The 20,522-nt window shown below is 46.0% G+C and overlaps 1 protein-coding gene across 7 annotated transcripts; it reads left to right on the forward strand.

The window, feature by feature from the left end:
- The first annotated feature begins 529 nt into the window (after positions 1-529).
- Positions 530-18,647, forward strand: phospho2 (phosphatase, orphan 2). Of its 7 annotated transcripts, none has more exons than XM_086190666.1 (6): positions 530-631; positions 1,125-1,202; positions 1,356-1,450; positions 1,677-1,915; positions 7,199-7,420; positions 16,090-18,647. In XM_086190666.1, the coding sequence occupies exons 2-6, from the start codon at positions 1,132-1,134 to the stop codon at positions 16,111-16,113; spliced, it is 651 nt and encodes a 216-aa protein (XP_086046792.1). In that variant the 5' UTR covers positions 530-631; positions 1,125-1,131; the 3' UTR covers positions 16,114-18,647. The 7 variants fall into 7 exon arrangements, with proteins under 7 accessions (XP_086046792.1, XP_086046791.1, XP_086046793.1 ...); XM_086190665.1 differs by having other exon boundaries at positions 7,199-7,413; XM_086190667.1 differs by lacking the exons at positions 7,199-7,420; positions 16,090-18,647 and adding an exon at positions 5,733-6,093.
- The last annotated feature ends 1,875 nt before the right edge of the window (positions 18,648-20,522 follow it).

Consider the following 20,522-nt stretch of genomic DNA (forward strand, 5'->3'; position numbering starts at 1 on the left):
GTCTTTTTTCTATACTCGGAGTGGTTCAACTTTAAATTCTCACTTTAAATGAGTATGGTTTCATTTAATTAACATATTTAAATAATTTTCGTGGAATATGCTAAAACGTATGAGATCTTGATATGAGCTTCCGGTCGTGTGAAATATTTATATTTTTTCAAAATTTCTGCTACCTTTTTTTCGTTTTTTTCAGTGTTAAAAAATACCACCATTTTTTGCTTTTATTTAAGAATGAAACTGCCTTACTGAAGATCGTTCCCCCCTTTTTTTTTGGTAAAATCAAGTAAAGATACCTTTCTTTCATAGAGAAAACCGAGTACACATGGTCTGACACCTTCAGTAACATTCACAGCATTTCGATATAAATAAAAATCAACCTTATCAAGCTAAGGAATGGAGGTTTAAATGCAAATCTACTCTATGATATAGTTTTCGTTTTATTTATGTGTCTAATACAGTAAATCGTCGAGATATAACTGTTTCTAGCGAGACACCAGCGACACTTGACCAGCAGGTGGTGGTAGTGAGACTCATCGTTTCACATCTTGACACAATAAGATAACGACGAAGACGGAGCAATTGTCACCGGCGGACTCCGGCTACGAAGCGTTTAACCGGCGTCATACATCTGGTATTTTACGTTTCTGAACACCGGAGTTAGTTCGTATTTAAATTATTTTAATCCGTGTTTTTTCATCGGGAGGCTGTCTGGGATTGTTGGAGCTGAATTCAATGGAAGGATTAACCGGCGCTGCTCGAGTGTTTACGTTTAAGGAGACGCGTTTACACCGAACTTGATGTAAAAAAAAGTAAATTTTAAATCAGGTAATCAAAAACCTGATTAAATTGAAATTAATGGAAAACCTTTGAGGATTAACAGAATTCGTGTTTCAATCGGCATAGTGTTTGTGTCTATAGAAGCCGCTGGTGCAGCTCAACAGATTCTACGAGCAGATAATGTTGTTTATCACCTCATGGTCGCGCAATTTCTTTCTTTCTTTCTTTCTTTCTTTCTTTCTTTCTTTCTTTCTTTCTTTCTTTCTTATCCAGCATTGATTGCAAAATAATATGCTTCGGTATTTTTTAAACGTTGTTTTGAACCAAAAACATGTTTATTTTTCCAGGTCAAGAATGAAAACTTTGATGGTGTTCGATTTCGACCACACAGTGGTTGACGACAACAGCGACACCTGGGTGATCAGGTGAATGTCCTGCTGTCTGAATCAACAAGTGCACGAAAAGATAGATCACAAAACTTAAGTGTCAGAAAGATAAACGGCTGTCAACATCACCTCAAGTCATTCTTAACTGAGAGATTTAAAAAACAACAAATATGATTGTCGTTTTTGTTCCAGATGTCTTCCAGGTCAGACGCTTCCTGACAACGTGAAGAACTCCTACAGGAAAGGCCACTGGACTGAGTTCATGGGAAGAGTCATGAACTACATCGGTACGTTTACTTTGTTTTTCAAGCATTTCCAGGTCAGTGTATTGTTATATCATTCACAGGGAAGGTTTTAGCTCTGGGGAGTTAAAGTAAAAAAAAAAACACCTTAAAATGCAGGTTTTCTGAACGGAGTTTGTTGACGCGACTCAGTTCCTCCCTCATTTTTTTTTCTATTTTCCTTCTTCTCTGTCTTCTTTGTCCCGGTAAATGTTTCACTCTGTCCCTCCAGGAGACCAGGAGGTGAGTCCCGACAGAGTCCGCAGCGTGATGGAGACCATCCCCTTCACGGCTGGAATGGCCGACTTGTTGACGTTCATATCGGAGCAGAAAAACGCCATCGACTGCATCATCATCTCTGATGCTAACACCATGTTCATAGACTGGATCCTTCATGCCGCGGGGCTCCAGGCGGCGGTCGACCGCGTGTTCACCAACCCGGCGAAGTTCAATGACCTGGGCTACATGGAGGTACAGTGCTACCACTCCCACGACTGCGACCGGTGTCCCGTCAACCTGTGTAAGAGGAAAGTCCTGGAGTTGTACCTGTCGGAGCAGGTGGAGGGAGGTGTGGAGTATGAGCGGATATTTTACGTAGGGGACGGTGGGAACGATTTCTGCCCCACTTCCTGTCTGAGGGGGCACGATGTGGTGATGCCCAGGAGGGGCTACACCCTGGAGAAACTGCTGGCTAAGCTGAAGGGTCAAGAGGGTGAAGCCCCCCTGAGACCAAGAGTCCTGGCCTGGAGCAGCGGCACCGAAATCCTGGAGGAGCTGAGAGCAAGTATGCAGTCATAGGGGGGGCACGGGGTGGATTACCCCCCCCCCCATGGAGCCTCAGTATGGAATTTATTAGAATGAGTCTCAGCTCTAGAGAGCACCTCCTAAAAAAGTTTCATCCAGACAGTGTTCGTTTATTGATTCTTTCATTATTGACCAGGGTTTATTTGTCTGCAAGAGATTTTGTCTTTGGAAAACCCCCAAGCCCCTCAAACAAGGGCTGGGTGGGCGATTCCTTGGTTGGGGGGGGCTGGACCGTCTGGGCTAATTGAAATACAGCACTTGTGTTGGACGCCTGGTCGGTTAAAGGAACATGCCAGTGTGTGGGGAAATGCTCTCATCGCTCATCCTCTCTCCCTTCACTCCTCTGGGCTGCGTTAGCGAGCTGAGACCTACGCTAGTTAGCTTAGCACCACGAACTGGGGATGATGGACTACAAGTGTATTTTCCACATAGTTGATATGTTCCTTTAAGGTTTTATTCGGTGTCACAATGACGGTGTTGAGCCGTAGGTTGAACACCGGCAGGTTGACCTCCTAACTAGAAGGGCATTAGAAGAACAGACCAGGTGACCATCGGTAACCTCCTGGTGTTTGTGCACTGGAGCCAGCAGGCTTTAGCGCCCCTGTGTGGGCTCAGCTGCAGTCTAACAAGCTAGTTCTTGTTCAGTGTGATGGCTATAATGCCTTTACTGGTGAGGGCAAACATGGGATGACTTTAATAGTTGTTTGATTTGAAGCAAGGGAATGAAGGAACGCTGTGTTTGCCCAGTGGCCCATCGGTGCTGCCAGCAGTGGAGGAGGCATATTAACCACCTTGATAGACGAAAGGTCCTCACCTGTTAACACTTTCACTCGGCCCGTCTTCTTTTTTCTACAACCTCTTAAACAACTGGACAGAATTCCTGTGCTGTGGTTCGCGGCCTCACCTGAGTCAATCATGGCTTCCAGGTGTAGTTTTTATTTCTTTTTTTAAGCGTTTGATTGGCGCAGACTATTTATTTTTGTCAGAATTTTGAATTGGATGATTTGCAATGGGATAAAAATAAAACTCCAATTAAATTCTAACCCTTGAAGCGTAAAGACGTTCCAGCACATCGTAGCTGGTTAACACATCAGCAGTAATGTGCCGGTGTGACGTTCCCGGATTTAAACCTGCTCCGTCTTCGCCGCCGGGCGTCACCAGGGCACTACGACTCGCTCTGTTTCTTTGTTTCTCCCTCCAGTCTTGAAGCGATGCTTCGCCAAACGGCTCCTCCTGGTTGAAGCGCCAGACTTGGAGCATTTATTCAACGGAGATCAATCACAGTCGTTTCCTCTGAGAAAAGATTCGTCATTAAGAGCAGTGATGACAAACGTGTCATTAAGCCCTTAAACACACCATAAAACAAACGCCCTGATCCTCGCTCAGTTTCCTGTGTTCATGTGCAGCGTTTTCCATCAGCCGTCAAGTACGACTCTGCGCTGTCCTCGGTCAATGGAAAGAGCTCAAAGTCCATTTATCTTTGTCGGATTCATCAGTTCATCAGCTGCTTGCAGTTGAGGTGGGCGGGGCCTCAAAAGCGGTCCTTTTTTTTTCTTATCAGGACCATGCAGTCTGGTTCCAAATAAAGCCACCAGTCTAAGATGGCGGCCCCCGTATCTGGGATAGTCTGGCCTCATTATCTGCAGCGGAAGATGTTTTCCTCTGTTAATGGCTGCGACAGCAGCGAAATGGAATTCAGCCATCAGCAATGAACTGGACTGTTCCTTCGTCCACACGTCTGAGGTTTGTGTTCCTGTTTCCTGTGGAGGTCAGTCTGCAGTGACACAAATATAAGAAGCTGATGTGAGTGAACATGAAATGACGAAACATGTCGCCTGCTTTTCCTATGGAGTTACAACGCCACAAATTATGGTGAATATCTCATGAAATGATTTTAGAGAAATATGGAACCTTAAAACACGACATCATGGGGGAGCAGTGGTCCTCCCTGTGGCCCCCCAGTAAGAAGGTTGTGGGTGGAGCCCCGGCTGCAGCACAGGGTCTTTCTGTGGAGTCTCCATGTTCTCCCTGTTCCTGCTGGGTTCTCTCTGGTACTCCAGCTTCCTCCACAGTCCAAAGACATCAAGAGGGACCAGGTTGATCCAGACTCTAAATTGACCGTAGGCGTGGCTGGGAGAGCCAATGGTTGTCTGTCTCTATGTGTTGGCCCTGCCATGGACTGGTGACCTGTCCAGGGGGAAGGCTGCTGGGATAGGCTCCACCCCCACCACCCTGAACAGGAGAAGAGGGAGAAGATGGATGGAGGGATGGATGGAACCTTAAAGCCGCCAATACTGGAGGGAAAAAACAAGCACACATTGAACTGTTGTTATGTTTACAACCATCAGAAACATTTTAATTAATGTTGTGATGAAACGACATAGTGGGACTTGCATCGTCTGTGTTCAAACAAAAACAACAAAAACGTCTCTCTCCAGCCCCTTGGAGGCGCCGTAGCTTTGAACCTATCATCAGGTTTAAAGCAGGTTTGAGTGAGACCGATGACTGTGATGGGCTCAACTGCCACTCATCTTCTAAGTGAAAGGATCAAACAGTGCAGGTTCCCTCTGTTTCTCAGCGTCAGCGTCTCAACCAGGTACTCAGCACTGATCCTGCCTCGTGAAAAACAACACCTTCATATTCAAGGGAATTTTAACTTTTGTAATGAGTGCGAATTTGTTGAAATGTCTTTGTTGATTATGAATCTCGTAATGATGCCATTAAAACCAGGAACCTCTCCGGTCTGTCCCTGATTTCTTCACATATTTCCGGTCAAACACAACGCTGCCACTGGCATCGTCTGGTGTTTTGCTTTTTAGACGGGAGTGATCCAACCAAACATTAGAAACCTAAAGAGTTGTTTGAACCACCACAGCCCCGTCTGAGACCTCATCTGTTGGCGCTGGAACCAGTGAGGATGAAAAGACGTTACTTCCCGAGACTGACAGGGAAAACCTCACTGGATCGGCACAAACCATGCAGTTCTGGAAGCGGATTGAGATCTAAGATCTAACCCGGTGTTATTGTTCAAGACTGTGCAGGCCTTGTTTTCTCCATCATTCCCCTCTTCAGCTGGAAGAGGCTTTAGAGGCGGCTCGCCGAATCAGGGGAGGTGCTGAGCTGCATAATTGACAGTCAGGCTGCAGAGATCCAAGCGTCGGAGGTTTGGTTGACTTCTCTCAGACAGCTGAGTCTCCAGGCTCAGAAACACCAGGCGTCTCCATCTTATTAGAGACCCTTGCAGTCCGTTCATTACTGTGATATTAGTTTTAAAATCTGCTGTTCACATTTACAGCTGTTTAGTTTTGCAGGAGGAAGGAAGTTTTCTGGCAGAAGAGGTCTGTGAAACACGTTTCCATTTGAAGCCAAATCATGAAGTTACTTCAAGCAAAAGGGTTTTGTTGCCTACAGCCAAACAAACGATCCGAAAACTGCACTTGTGTGTCCCTGTGGCCTTGACCTTTGACCTTCAATATCCTTTCAGGTCATTTACGAGTTCCAGTGGACATTTGTGCCGAATTGGAGGAAATTCCCTCGAGGCAGCAGCTCCTTCACGGTCAGGACCAAAAGTCTCATACCAGGGAGAGGACAAGGTCGCGGTTCATGGGTTGACACAATAACGGACAGGAGGGCGCTCACATTCGACGGTCGGCCGCAGCCCATCAGCACTAACCCGCCTCGTCCATCCACGTGAACCTCATCAAGCACCGGTCACTTATTTACCTCGTCTCATTAAATGAGCAGTGCTTGATAACGAAGGTGGTGTGTTAATTTGCTCGGAGGAAGAGACAAAAACCCTCGGAGTATCATTCAATATATGTGTAAGACATTTAGACGCCAATCACCTGGAGAGCAGAGATGACAATGGACCGTAAACAATCTCGAAAACCTTTGAAAAAGGAACAGAAACGGAACAGCTGAGGGGTTTCGTGTTGAGCGTCAGCAGCTGGCAGCGGCTGGCAGGAGGGAGAGCAGCAGGGAGGGAGTTGTGTCATAAAGAATTTCCAAGGCTATTGTAATTTTTCCTTTTATATATCGTCACCTGCTATGAAATTAGAAGGCAACATGTGAATTACACTTAACTGGGTGGTTGTGGGAACAGCAGGTCTTTTCAACAGCAGACGCTTCAAAAGCCAAAGCGCTCCACTTTCTGTTTTCATGTGTCTTTACACACTGACAGCCGTGCTAAGCCTCATTTCTGTCAGGGCAACTCCACGTCAGTTTAACAATTTGCTGCTCCGGTCTCTGAACACGTGAGCAGGTGTGACGCAGCCTCCCAGAGCCGGAAACACACAGTTCTGATGAATGCATCCTCGACTCAAGGCGACCGTGAGCACAGCCGGCGGCTGCGGGGAGGTGGCAGCTTCTGGGGCTGGCAGCAGTGTAGCGGTGACGGTGCAGAGCTCAGTGTTCTTGGCTGAAGACAAATTGAGCGCCACATGCTAATGTTTCATGAGGGTTAGAGGACTTCCTGTCTGTATGGTTATTGGCTGTATCTCTGCAACCTGAAAACCTACTGTGTTCCTCCTGTAACTGTCAATCACCCAGGCTTGTAAAGACTTTACAGGTAGGAGGAGCATGAGGTGTGAGGGGGAGGAGTTACAGATTGCCCTCAGAGTTTACTTCCTGTCTGTCAGACTGACTCGGAAGTGTGAAAAGCTGCTGTGGTGGCTGGCGTGTGGCTGTTACTCTGTGAGAGGACTGAGTGGTTTGGTTGTTGGGTGAAGATCAGGTTCCTTCTTCCACCTCTGATGAGGAGCAGCACTGTTCTGTCTCGGACAGATGTGTGTGTCTGTGTGTTTTCTGGAAGTTGAGAAATGAATCAAAGAGGTTTCATGATTCCTCAGTCAGTCGCTTCATTCCAGCAAGTTTGATCGGTGTTTCCAAATGTTCGGAGAACCGTTGAGAGACTGAAACTTGTTAACTCTCCTCGGCTCTCGTTCCCTCCAGGCTGAGGTGGTGGACGTCTCGTCAGCCTCGGCGGACTGCATCTACTCGTCCAGACTCACCGTGACCCTGATGAAGACCCCTGACCCGCTGCAGTGGAGAGGATCTGTGTGGCCTTTTGAGTGCGTCTGCCCAACACACACTCCTGCCGTGCTGGCATCCTCCCAACTGCACGTTTGCCTGGCCCCGGAGAGGACCTGCGGGCTGCCAGCGGGCAGGTCAGAGGTCAGGTGTCTGCTTGGCTTCATGTGTATTTAGATAACTTTTGCAGCATGCTACTTTGAGAGTGAAGTGTAAAATAGAGCAACACTTTTACTTTATTACTGATGTTTTTCTTTTGATTTTAAAGTCAGTCATTAAGGGCAAGGTGAGACTTTTCAAGTCTAATCTTTTGAACATGAGGGATTTCTGCACTCTAGCAAATTGCAGTAATCCCTGCATTCATAGTTTTTGAACTTATTGCTAAGATTGGTGAAAGCTTGCAGAGGTTGTGCAGTTCTGTAGTTCCAATTCAGTCTCAGGGATGCTAATGGTGAGGCTAACCCTTCAACTGCAGACCAGAAGCCATGAGGTCGTTAATTACAAACGAGTATTTCTGACCTCTGATCAGACTTTGAGTTCCATCTTCCATCTGCTTGGGAAACTTCAAAGCTCCTGATGTTTATGAAGCCTTGTGATGTGCAGTTACATGAACACAGAGAAACACAGGAAAAATAGACGCTGGCTTACTGAATGATTGCAAAGACGTGTCAGTCACACGTCAACCGAGAGGAAATAGATGAGTTTAAAATGTTTGAAATCCAGGAAGTCTGAGAGCTCGAACCAACTGACTCTTACCAACGTCTGATTGCATCAGGAGGAAGTTTTTCCTGGTAAAAATGTCCACAGGGTAACAACAAAAATACACACAAAGATACACAGATTTCCGAGCTAGCGCTTTCTCTGCAGCTGCCCCCAACAGCCCGAAGAACCTTCTGCCTCCTCATTCTTCCTGCCCTGAGTACATAAACAGCCTGTAGGTTCTCAGCCCTCTGCAGGTACTGCAACTGTTCAGTCGCCTGCAGTGGCTGTTTGTCCATCACGGGACTGATGGGACTGTTTGATCCGCTGAAGAAGAGGGGGATTGAATGTAATCCCATCCTCCAGTTCTTCCGTTGTGAGACCTGTAATTGTTCCTACCTCTACCACGGAGGTCGTGGTTTGGTGCTGTTTCTTTGTTTGTTTATTCATTCTTGGGATGGATTGTTCCCCGGTACATGCCGACAGGGGTGGGTCACTGCTTCGGTCTGAATTCATCATGTTCAGTGCAGGAGGATGGTACAAATCCTTTTGTTGAACTTTAAGCACAGATGCAAAATGCTGAGCCATCGAAGTGACGTGATTGGACACCAGGGTCGAAGAATCCTCAGCAACAGTGAAAGAATGTTTATTCAGAAAGAGGCTTTATTGGTTATAGGGTGGACCGGCAACCACGGCGCCCATCCAGGTAACAATCAATACTCAGCATCTCAGCGATGCGCCACAAAAACACAAAACCAATCACAATTCACACGTCCGTGAATCTACACTTGCATACAAGCGCTTTGATGGATACGCTGGTAGTGTGAAGGCGTTGCTCCCTGTGGGGTCTGGGATGTGCCTGCTGTCTCTGAGCAGCAGCCTTTACCTGGCGGGGGGGCCAGACCACCTTCTGAGACCACTTGGACCTGGACCCAGAGGTGTGGATCCCACATGCCAGTGTGAGGGAGAGGAGGGTGGAGTGTGGGTATTGGTCATGCTGGGCGGTGTGTATGTTCCTGGGGGCAACGTTTGTTCTAGAGGGAGCTTCCTGCCGAGCACTGAGATACCGGGCCCTCACACAGATATGTGGGAGTAGTCAGGGATCTGCCTGTGGAAGCACGCTTGCAGGGGTGTGGAGGGAAGAGGAAGCTACTGCTGCATCATGACCTGCAGGCTGAATGCACTCAGGATCAGCTGGATGTTTGTGGAGTCAAGCTCTGTGTCACATGAACACGCGTGCATCACATGTGTGCACTATGGTTTCATAGGTTTTAATAACCCATCCGCAGGGGAAATCCCATTTTCCCAGTTTGCAGGGCTGCGTTTTGATCCCTGTGTCCTCCACTACATCCAACATCTGATACGTTAATCTGAGTCCGTTAGGCGGTTGCAGTTATCTCCATGAATCCCCCTGCCTCCTGGGGTGAGATGAGATGGGTGTCACGCAGACGATGCGTCCGTCCTATGGATGCTGCCGGCGTGGGAGCAAAAACATAAACCACCATCTGCAGTTATTGACGTCATGCTAATATTATCATGCATCATTCTCCGTTCATGTTAACAGGTTCAGCAAATGAAGGAGCTTTAGCGGAACTGCTCGGTGTCCCTGTGATAGGAGAGAGGCAGCGGTGTCCAGCTCAGACCGAGCTGTCGTAACCCGCTGCTGTTCATAACCACACTGATATTTGTCAAGAGGGCGGTATCAACCATCTCATTAACTTTCTGTGTGTATTTCCCCAAATGTCAAACACTTGCTTCACTAATATTGCAGTTTGTGGCAACAGGAGACTGGAGGTCTTAATCAGGCAGCTGACATATATATTCATTGTTCTTTGGGGACAGCAAACACAGCGTTGGCTGTAATAAAGCAAGTATGCCTTTGTAATTTGTGTGAAAGCCTATTAGGTATGCAGGGGGCCCAGCCTGAACCAACATGACAAATGCTTACCCTTTTCTACCAATTACCCCCAAGTCTATGCTCATTGTTCTCTTTGACAATAATGGCCCAGATCTAAATCTCCTTGACCCATTTCATTTGAAGTTCCAGTGTTGTGCTCTGAAGGCCGACTACCAGGCCGGCACGTTGCTGCTCCTTCTTTCAAGTTTGGTGCTCTCTTCAGCACAAAGCCCGACTCGTTACCCACAGCAGCCAGGGGATGGCAGTGTTGCTCTGTGGTGGGTGTGGGAGCGGACCTGGCCACAGATGAAGAGAGAACAAGACATGCTCTTTTCAGTTTTCTAACATTTTGAAATCAAACTCAGAGGAGCTTTGCTCTTGACAAGCAAGGACACCAACAATCATAAAATCAATGGAAGAGCTGATGGACAAGAGAATGCTGGTGAATTACCTCTGGCTGCAGCCGGGGTGAGTGCTCACCCTTCATCAGGTTGCCTCCTTCTCCAGGCTGGTGCATCATCCCAGGCTGGTCAAATACAGATGTTCTGTCCGGGGCTGTGGGGTCTCCTCGGGTCCAGGTCTGGACATGCAGGCCCTCTAGTGGCCATAAAAACAAAGTGACGGTAGTTTGAAAGTCTGATACTGCAGGTGTGGGTTCAGGATATTTAATCACAATGCAAAGAGGTCCAGCTGGAGAACATGTTCTCCAGCTGTGTGTCTATGATGTTCCAAGTCTGGATCATAAATTATAAAAACAAAATCAAGAACATTTCGACATTATTCAAAGTCTGCTTTTACATTGAACAAGAGACAAGCAAGTATCCTACACTAATCAAGATTTCTTTTCACCCATCCGTCCGTTTTCTGTGCTGATTATCTGTGAAGGGTGGAGCCTCTCCCACCTGACATTGGGTGAGAGGCAGGGCCTGGACAGGGCCATCAGGAGCAATTAGGGGTTCAGTTTCTTGCTCAAGGACACTTGGACATGGTGGAGGTGAGGATCGAACCGGCGACCCTTCGGTTGCTAGACGACCACTCTACCTCTGAGTCACGCCGCCCCCAAGATTTCTTTTCAATTCAAGTAAAAACAATGGTGGCATTTAAAAATCAAATACAAAAGACTTTTTAAAAATACTGTCGAGAACTGTAGTTTAGCAGCTTGAATTCCATCTTATTGTTCACTGCATTTCACATCTTCATCTCACCAGTGTTATAATAAACATATATTAGGCTTTTAGCTCGTTTATGTTCTGTGCTCTGAGTTCAGGCTTAAACAGAAACGATGGCTCAGAGCTTTGTGTTGTTCTTCAAGTGGCGCTTCATGTTGCTGCCTTGCTGAAAATCAGCTTTGAGGCACAACAAAAGTTGATGAGAGTTACTTGTTTTGTTCAGCATAATCATCTTCACCAATGAACACCACTTCTGTGACAATTGAAGCGTAAATGAAATTGCTGGAGGTGCAAAGCTGAAGGTTTGCTATGAACAAGCATGGCGAACACGCGACTCGAACGTACCACAGCTGAGCTCCTGGCGTCTGTTTTCACCTTGGTGAAGTTTCAAGTCCTCCACGACCTCCGTGGTCCTGGTCAGGCACTGAGACACATACACACCTTCAAATGCAACTAACTGACATATTTTATGTTGTTGAATATGTGCCGAAATATCTTAAGTCGTGTGAATCGCTGACCTGAGGCTGAGGCTGAGAGGTCACGTGCTCTTTGGCGGTACCTTTACAGCTGGCGGCAGCAGCTCGTCTACCAGGAGCCTTCCAGGCTGGTTCTCTGGAGAAGCGCTAGCAGCTGGTTTGCTACCTGGTTACTGTCTCGTTTAGCTCCCTACACACTTGGTATTCAGCTTGGTCCTGTTCCGGTTCACTCTTGGCTTTAAAATGCATCTCAATGCCTCTGCTGTTATAAGACCTCACTTAACCGCTCGCCATGCAGATACACACATACATTACTTCCCTTTGCATCGTTCTTAATCCCAGTATTTACCGGCAATGATTTATGTATCCAGGGCAGCAAGGCTCAGACACTGAACCCCTAATTTGCTCCTGATGAGTAGCTTGGCTCTTTGCACAGCAGCCTCCAACATCAGCCAGTACAGTTAGCATGAGGGTTAGGGCTGCGCAGAAGAGTGCTAAAATAACAAGTACATTTATCTTATTTAGCTCAAGTGGCACATGCCAGTATGTTGTCTGTTTACATTCTTATCAGTGTGGATTTCTGCTGATACAAAGGACATCAGCTGATCCTTCAATGTGGCCCAGGACACACTTGCATACACACCGATGAGAGAGCGTGGTGATGGCAACCTATCCAGGACACACAAGTGTGGGCAGACCTGGCCGCTTGTGACTGGATCACTCAGGACAGACCTTAATACCAGCTGTGCACAGGGCCGATGGTAACTGTTGCAGTATTCCTCTGTGAGCGCACAAGTCCAGGTACACAAGTTCAGCTGCTGTGCACCGCCAAGCTCACGTTCACACGGCGGAGGATCTTCTGTCCATGAAGCTCTTGCCTGCTTCTGCACCGTCTCTCTCGCCCACCGGCTCGCTCCTTTCTTGATTGTTTCGTAAATTATCCTCACGTTGGAGAACTTGGCTGCTACCGGAGGAGGTGCAGAGTTACAACTCGCCACCTCTCTTTCAGCAGCAGCTGTGCCCATAAATTATACAGTGTCACATTGTCACTTTACTTAAAAAAAAGATGAACCATATTAATGATACACCCCAGCCACACATGCAATTAGGTATAATCCTATTCCATGTAATAAATAATACTATTCCCACCTCACAACAACATATTTAATTAAAAGGCCCCATGATCACATGCATCAGTTTGAGTTTAGTTTTGTAGATAAATAAATCATAATATAAAATATAATATAAAAAAAAATTAGCTTCGAGCTAAACATGCGTGGCTGGCTCTTTCTGCATTCTGGAGTCATAAAGAAGTATTATTACAGCAGAGAAAACACTTCTCAGTCAGCTCAAGACACGTAGTTTTGAGAACTTGAAAGGAAAATACACTTTTTGGATGAAGTATTACTTGAACAAACAAAGTAGTTCAGATTCTTCGCCCTTGCAGAGAACCAGAGGTCGCAATATCTACCTCCTATAACCTTAGCGCCATTAACTTTATATATATAATGAGTAGTTAGGAGTTGAATGATTAATGCTTCAGGACACTTGATTATTCCAGACAAGCAGTGCAGAGGCTTTTTATGGTTCTATTATTTTGAAGTGGTAGTATCTGTTCATTTCTATTCTTCGGGTGATTACTGCAACTCCAGCGGCGTTTTGTGTACTAAAAAACATCACCTGACTTTCCATCAGCGTGACAGAGAGTAGATAATGACGGAATTTTCAATTTAGGGGTGTTGCAGCTCCTGCTGGTTGTCAGTATGAAAGTCAAACAGTGTTAATTGTCACACACAGAGGGCCATTAGTTGTCTATACTTCTTGTACACCCGATATATTTCTCTCACACGTCTTCGTCTCATCTCCTCGCAGCTCTGCTCGGTGCCCTGATCCTTGTTGTTTTCGCCCACTTAAAGCTGATAATGAAATGTATGCACTAGGCGAAGCAGGCGATTAATCAGAGCAGATGTGTATCTAGGTGAGTGCCAGAGCCGGTCTCTGGAGCGCAGCAGCCTGACGGATCAAACTCCACACTGGCTTTAGTAGGGAAGCCGAGCCCTCGCCTCTCACCCCGTGGCTGTCAGCGCCAACGTATGTGCCAGCCAGCCTTATTACAATTAATTAGCCAAGCCCGAAATGTCCTCACACTTCACAAGTGATCACGTCTGTTCTGAGCCAGCGAGAAGGCTGCTGGTGGGCTGTTGTCATGTTTGCTGGCCTGAAAAATATGGGATGACAATTTAGTAGCTCAGCCGTGTGGTTTTCTCCTCAAAGAAATATCACCTGTAATTTAAAGAGTTGTCCGCCCACGGTAATTAGTAGAGGCTGGACGGTGGCTCAGCATGTCTCCTGACTCTCCAAGATATTATTTCTTTACTATAATCACTATTGTTCATTTGTTTGTTTCCACAACTTCCACAAGAGTTTCTGATACATTTATTAGATGTTACATGACTCATGGGTTTGTTTGCAGCAGTTCATCTTCTCAAAGGCTGAACCATTCAGACTGGTAATGCTAGACCAATTATTCTGCTGAAGTTTGTTGCACTTGTTACACTCCAAGATGAATCGCTGTTGGCTCTCGCTGTCGTTCCGTCCACTCCACTCATCGCACAGACTCAAAACTGGGAAGCTGCCACAGCGTCATTGGTAAGTTAAGATAGAAATGGCGTTAAACTTTGTTTCCAAGGGATGTTTCATGAAATATAAGCTCACACGCACAAAACTGGGGAGCCCTGGAGAGAAAATATACAGAGTTTATATATTTGAGGCCACAAGTTATAAGATGCTAACTATCATTTTATATCTTGTGGCCACTAATAAGTTAAATTGAGGGAACAGGCTATATCTTATGACCTCAAAATAATTAAGTTGCTGCCTCAAAATAATGAAGTAAAAGGAGCAAGTCAGATCTCATGGCCTCAGAATATGTATATTTTTTCTCTCTATGTCACCAAAAACAAAAACTATGAATGGCCCCTCCAGGCTTCCGTAGACCAGCCTTTGCTCGCTGAGCAGCAGCCGGAGGTGTCGGCCAGTTTTGTATGGAAACACAAAGCTATTCTGAGGTAACAATTAAGCGCTGTTCATCTGATGTCCCCTATCCTGTGATAATAAGTAAATTAAGGTCCTAGCAATCTTCCGTTTTCCTTCATTTCCTTCTCTGCAGGCTGTCATTTATTCTCTCCTCATCTGCTCCTTTGTGAACTCATCATCACTGTCACTCAACACCCCCCCCCCACACACACACACACACACTGCAATGATCTGAGTTTACTCTAAATAATACCATGTTTTGATGAAGGCGTTTCTTTGCCATTATTCCTTTCAGACTCCTGTTTATATGCTCCAGAGTGAGTCTGGCTGTTGCCTGAACACGCCTGACCATGTTACATCCCGACATTCTAATTCGACTTGAAACTTTTCTGTCACGTTGCTGCATTTGGAGTGTGTTCTTGTTGATAATCCAACACTGAGTGAGAGTTTGCAGCATTCTCTGGGAGATGGGCTGTGATTCATACGTGCCACGAAGAGTTTGTGAGACTCCAGTAGGATTTATTGGCGGGATTAAGGTGTATACATGTCAACAACACACTTAAGTTATACAGCTAGGATTGTATGACGAATAGAAAGTCATGTTTCCACGGCAGCACCTTATCCAGATTATTGTCTTTATCGGGTCATTATCAGCTGTTCATGTCGACAGACCCAGAGACCCATAAACTAACTTTACCAGCCCCTTAAATATCATCATTTACAATGTAATGATGTGAAGGCGAGTCCCCCCCCCCCCACACACACACACACACTCACACACACTCACACACACACACACTCACACACACTCACACACACACACACACACACACACACACACACACACACACACACACACACACACACACACACACACACACTATTATACCTATGTCATTTGCGTTTGCAATGCAAAAGATGAACCCAAATCAGACACGCTCCGTTGGCGCGGGCATCCACCCCATGATTCAAGCTGCTCAACACTGACACCACAAAAATTTCACAAAATCCATCAAGACAAGTGAGAGATGTTTACTATTAGGAAAAGAAATTCCACAATCCAAAATGGATGACACAGGAAGTTGCAACAGTGAGCATAAAAACTTGCAGGAATGCAGTTGAGGCCACACTCACAACCTGTAGTTTCATGAAGTCGCTGACGCAGTTCTTCGGTGCGGGCCCTGACGGCGAGCTGTGGCGCCGATTACAGGTCCAGTTTACCAGTTTAATGTGTTTTTGATGAACTCAGACAAACGCTGTGAAGTCAGGAATGAGAGATGTGACAAAGGTGGCTGTGGTTGGGATGGAAATGTGTTTTACACCTAAATCTTTCCAGCGGCTGCAGTGTCTATGTTTCTTACTGCAGATGACATTTGATATCAACTTATTGTTACAATTTATGTGGCCTCATACAGGTCTCGCGCCACGTTGAACCCGTCTGATGACATGGTAGCAGCCTTCTATTACCAGCAGTAGCGAGGATCAGGCTTCCGTTTTTGTTTCTTGCTCTAAAAATGTGTTTTTCTTGTTTTTCAGGCTCTCTCGGTGGTGTGGATGTGAGAGTTTGACACTTGAAGGCTGCTGAGACGTTGGTCTGTGCTCACAAACAATCTGAGTTGAAGAGGTTGCAACATTTGAAATCTAATCCTGGTCCAGGATGCAGTGCTTCGGATCTCCTGTGAGATTTGACTTCCTAAGTGAGATGGAAACAATATTTGCATATTCTTGAGTTTGGGATTTTTCAGTGAGGGAGGAGATGAAGTATTTCAATTAGATATTTTATGGGGATTACATAAGTATTTCATATATTTTAAAATGTGACTGCTGGGGTTCTTTAAATTATTCTTTAGGTAAAGTCGTGCTTATCGTTTGCTGAAAAGTGAAGAAACCCTCAGTGTTTGCTGCATTAGAAGAAACTGTCAAATAAAAGTTGACAGTAAAGAAGAAAGTGTCCAACTCTCTTCAGTCTCCTGATGTAGTTATTAAAGCCATGCTCTCAGTTAAAGGGACTCTGGTGAGGGTTCCCTGTCAGTGCTCATTTTAAAATGATCCAGCCTTCAAATCAAGCTGTGTGCTGATGCCTCCTGTGAGACTGGTGGGCGCTTCCTTCATGGGAAATTAATTTCAAGAGGAGGAAGAAAATCTTTATGGTCATAGTGCAGAATACAACTAAATTTATCGTCTGCACGTGATCCACATCTGACACATCATGTGCGGTTCAGTGGGCAACAGCAGAGCAGCTCTGGTGCGCTGGGTGCTTTAAAATTTGGGTCACCTTTTTTTTTTTTTTTGTGGCTACAAATCATTAATATGGACAGGAAAGATTGGTAATGACAGTAAAGAAAAGGAAATCTGCAGTGACAGAGAATATTTATATGCTGATATGGGAGCCAGCGTGAGCAGAAAATACTGCTTTGAGTGATAACTGACTGCAAAGAGCGTGGGACGCCTGGAACACACTGGCGGCACGCGCCAAGCGAACGTTAAGAGCCAGCCGCAGTGTCACTGCTGCGCCGCTGCACAAGCACAGCCGCTTCTATGGAGACTCCATTGTTACAGGACTGCGCGGTCAATGGTGGCGTGCTTGTCTCACGCCACCGACGTGGTCAGTGTGGCTGCTCCCTCTGGTTATAGCGATTAAAGACAGCAGCGGCCGTCACAGCGCTCACGTTAGGTGCAGTGTACCTATGAGTTGAACCCAGATTTGGCAAATATCATCAACGATGTATCCGTTTGTTTTAGACAGGAAGAGGGAGGACTCAGTGTTCATGAGAGGGAACGTACAGGAACGTCGTGCGTGTTCATGTTTCAATTTGGCGCCATTTTCTGACAGACGTGCTCTGTCACCTGTTCCTGCTAAGCTGGCTACCTGCTTATTTCTATATTTATTTGGCTACAAGACATTTAAATCCATAGTTGCTGGTGTTTTCACACGACTGAAAGCCCTTCACATCCGCGCCCTTGCCCAACAAGCTGTGTTGTGACGACGCTCATGAAGCTCATCGCCGCCAGGTGAATCTCTCAGCGTTTCATTGAATATCCGGCTCTGCCAGGTGGACCCGTACTGAGCTTAGCTCAGGTCCCAAAGTAACAAATCCCTCCATGTGTTTAAGATCTGGTGATTAACTGACTATTGGGGAACTGGAGCGGCGCCGTCTCACAGGTGGAGGTGATCCAAACACAAAAGTTTGGAACTCCTGCTGACAATTTACAAGCTTCCATTGTGATATAGAGATACACTCAAATGTTCTGCGGTCCCTTTCTTCAGTAATTAACAGGACAATTTTCATTACTGAACAGCGTGTAGCTGTTGCCATAGCAACCGAGGAGGCACACGGTTGGACTCTGCCGGCTCTCATCAGCCGTACAGGTGGAGTTTCACTGATACTGTCTGGGTTGGGACTCGGCGAGAGCAGTCGCACTCCTCCCCCGCCTCTGCCCTCTCCACCTCCCTTGGGGTGGCAGCGCCTGTTGGCTGCAGCCTGCCCCGCCCGGGCTTGGTTGGCGCGGCTCTTGCTGCGACGCCTCACTCTCACTTGCCTCCATTGGGTCAACGGACAGCTCAAGTTTATCGTACATACACAACAAATGCACATGTGCTGTTGTTAAGTTTCTGAAGTGTACCATTATTACTTTCAATCTGTAATAATTGTGACGGCTTGTGATCGTTGTATCAGGCTTTGAGTTGTGTAATTAATTGCCCCTCGGGGATAAAGAAAGTCATCTGAATCTGAATCTGAATCTGAACCCATCAGTGAGCTCATAACTCACTGTGAACGGCCCTGAGGGTGGACAAGTTCTTGCTCATTTTAACGTTTACTCTTTACGCAAAAGAAACAAACGCCTTTTTAACAGAATGTAGTGTTTTGTTTTCAACTCGATTGAATGCAGTACTTCAAAATACACTTCAAAATACAATCACAGTAACCTCACTAATAATTAGAACAATTCTTGTGCGTCCCCTAACCAAGCACTCGCCACGGCCTGACTCCGAGTGTGCAGCCAACGTCAAGGAGACACTTGCCAATGGCACCTGATGTGAGTTCATATCACAATTAACCATCTATAAGGTCTCATTAGATGCAGACAAGAGGATGAGGTTGAATATTTTAAAATAAAATTTCATTTTGGCAAGTTTGAAATCGCGTGAAGTGATTGCATTAATAATGTATGCCCTATACAGTATGTAAGCTCCAGGATAATCACTGTTTCATTTACCAGACAAAATATTATTCATGTCGTGTGTCTGAAGTGTAGCTTCATCACCAGTCGGAGGCATATTTAATAATTTTCCAACATTACCATTTAAATTCATTCCAACTGATCATGTTGTCGCTAACGTTGTGGAAACATTTAAAGCCAAAGTTTTCTTCAACTTTATTTACATGCTGAAGAAGAAAACAGAGCACAAACGTCTGTGCCGACCTGCTGCCGTGACCATTTATTTATTTCAGAAATAACACACCGCTGGACTGAGAGAAACGTCTTCATTCAAGTCCCGTTAGCCCCGATTCAACTTGAAGAAATTGCACAAATGTGTAAATAAAGAAGATATCATGAAAAGGTCGGATTTCTTGAGGGAACACCTGACATTTATTCAGCACCAAACATACCTGGCGGTTTTCCATCTAGTCTCAGTATTTCTCTGTTGATTCAGTCACATTTGGCTGTTCGTCTGTTGACTCACTACAGAAAACACTAACAGGGTTCCCCCTCTTTTTTAAGAAATCATTTTCCAGGATATTTCCAGGAATTTTCCTTGGCGATACAGGACAACACTTGCTCAGTAGCAGTCCAGTGAACCAAGCGTTGACCTGTGAAGCCCCATTTTACCCCAGCTAGACGTTGCCTTCAGCTGAAGAGGATTCCAAAGGAGCTGGGAAGGAAATAAGGACGAGCAAAGCCTCCTCCCTGTGGTAGCTGAAGGAAGACCTCCGACAAAACATCGCACGAGACGTGTAGAGGGGCCTGACTACAGTCCCTGGTCCCAACAGAGCCAGTGGAAGAAGCCCAGAACCTGGAGACTGGTGATGAGCAAATGAACTGAATATGTTTTTGAACCAATTTGATTCTGCTCCGTGGTTAACACTGTGGCCCCCCAGCAAGAAGGTTGTGGGTGGAGCAGTGGTCCTCACTGTGGCCCCCCAGCAAGAAGGTTGTGGGTGGAGCCCCGGCTGCAGCACGGGGTCTTTCTGGGTGAGTCTCCATGTTCTCTCTGTTCCTGCTGGGTTCTCTCTGGTACTCCAGCTTCCTCCACAGTCCAAAGACATCAAGAGGGACCAGGTTAATCCAGACTCTAAATTGACCGTAGGCGTGGCTGGGAGAGCCAATGGTTGTCTGTCTCTATGTGTTGGCCCTGCCATGGACTGGTGACCTGTCCAGGGGGAAGGCTGCTGGGATAGGCTCCACCCCCACCACCCTCAACAGGAGAAGAGGGAGAAGATGGATGGATGGATTCTGCTCCATCTCCCTCCCCTGCCCACTTGAGGCCAAGCCAGCTAGCCAGAAGATGGTGGAGGGAGACACTCGGAAGCTTCTACCTCGCCCCCAAGCAACTGAAGGAGATCAGTCAGTCAATCAAATTTGATTTTTAAAGCCTAAATTCAGAATCAGAAATTGCCTTGAAAGGCTTTAGAACCAATGCAGCTGCCCCTCCTTAAATCCGTGATCAAACTTGGAAAAAAAAAAAAACCTTTTAAGAGGGAAAAAAAAGCAGGACAAAGACAGGTTGGCTACGGATGCCATGAAAATCATTTTCAGCTTCATTTCTAAGATAAACACAAACTTGTTTATGCAATACAACTGCTTTTTTAAATGTGAGGGGGGAAAAACAATAAGTGAATTAAAAACAAACCTTGGCGGAAGCTTCTTGGTCCTGACCACATCACCGTCATGCTCAATATTCATTAAATGGACCTGGAGGGGCAAGATGGATGTGCCAGTCTCCGAGTTTGTTTACAAGCTTGTGT

Source organism: Aulostomus chinensis, chromosome 2 (genome assembly GCF_037954235.1).
Source record: "Aulostomus chinensis isolate RoL2024-O1b breed Wild chromosome 2, RoL_Achi_v1.0, whole genome shotgun sequence".
Lineage (NCBI taxonomy): Eukaryota > Metazoa > Chordata > Actinopteri > Syngnathiformes > Aulostomidae > Aulostomus > Aulostomus chinensis.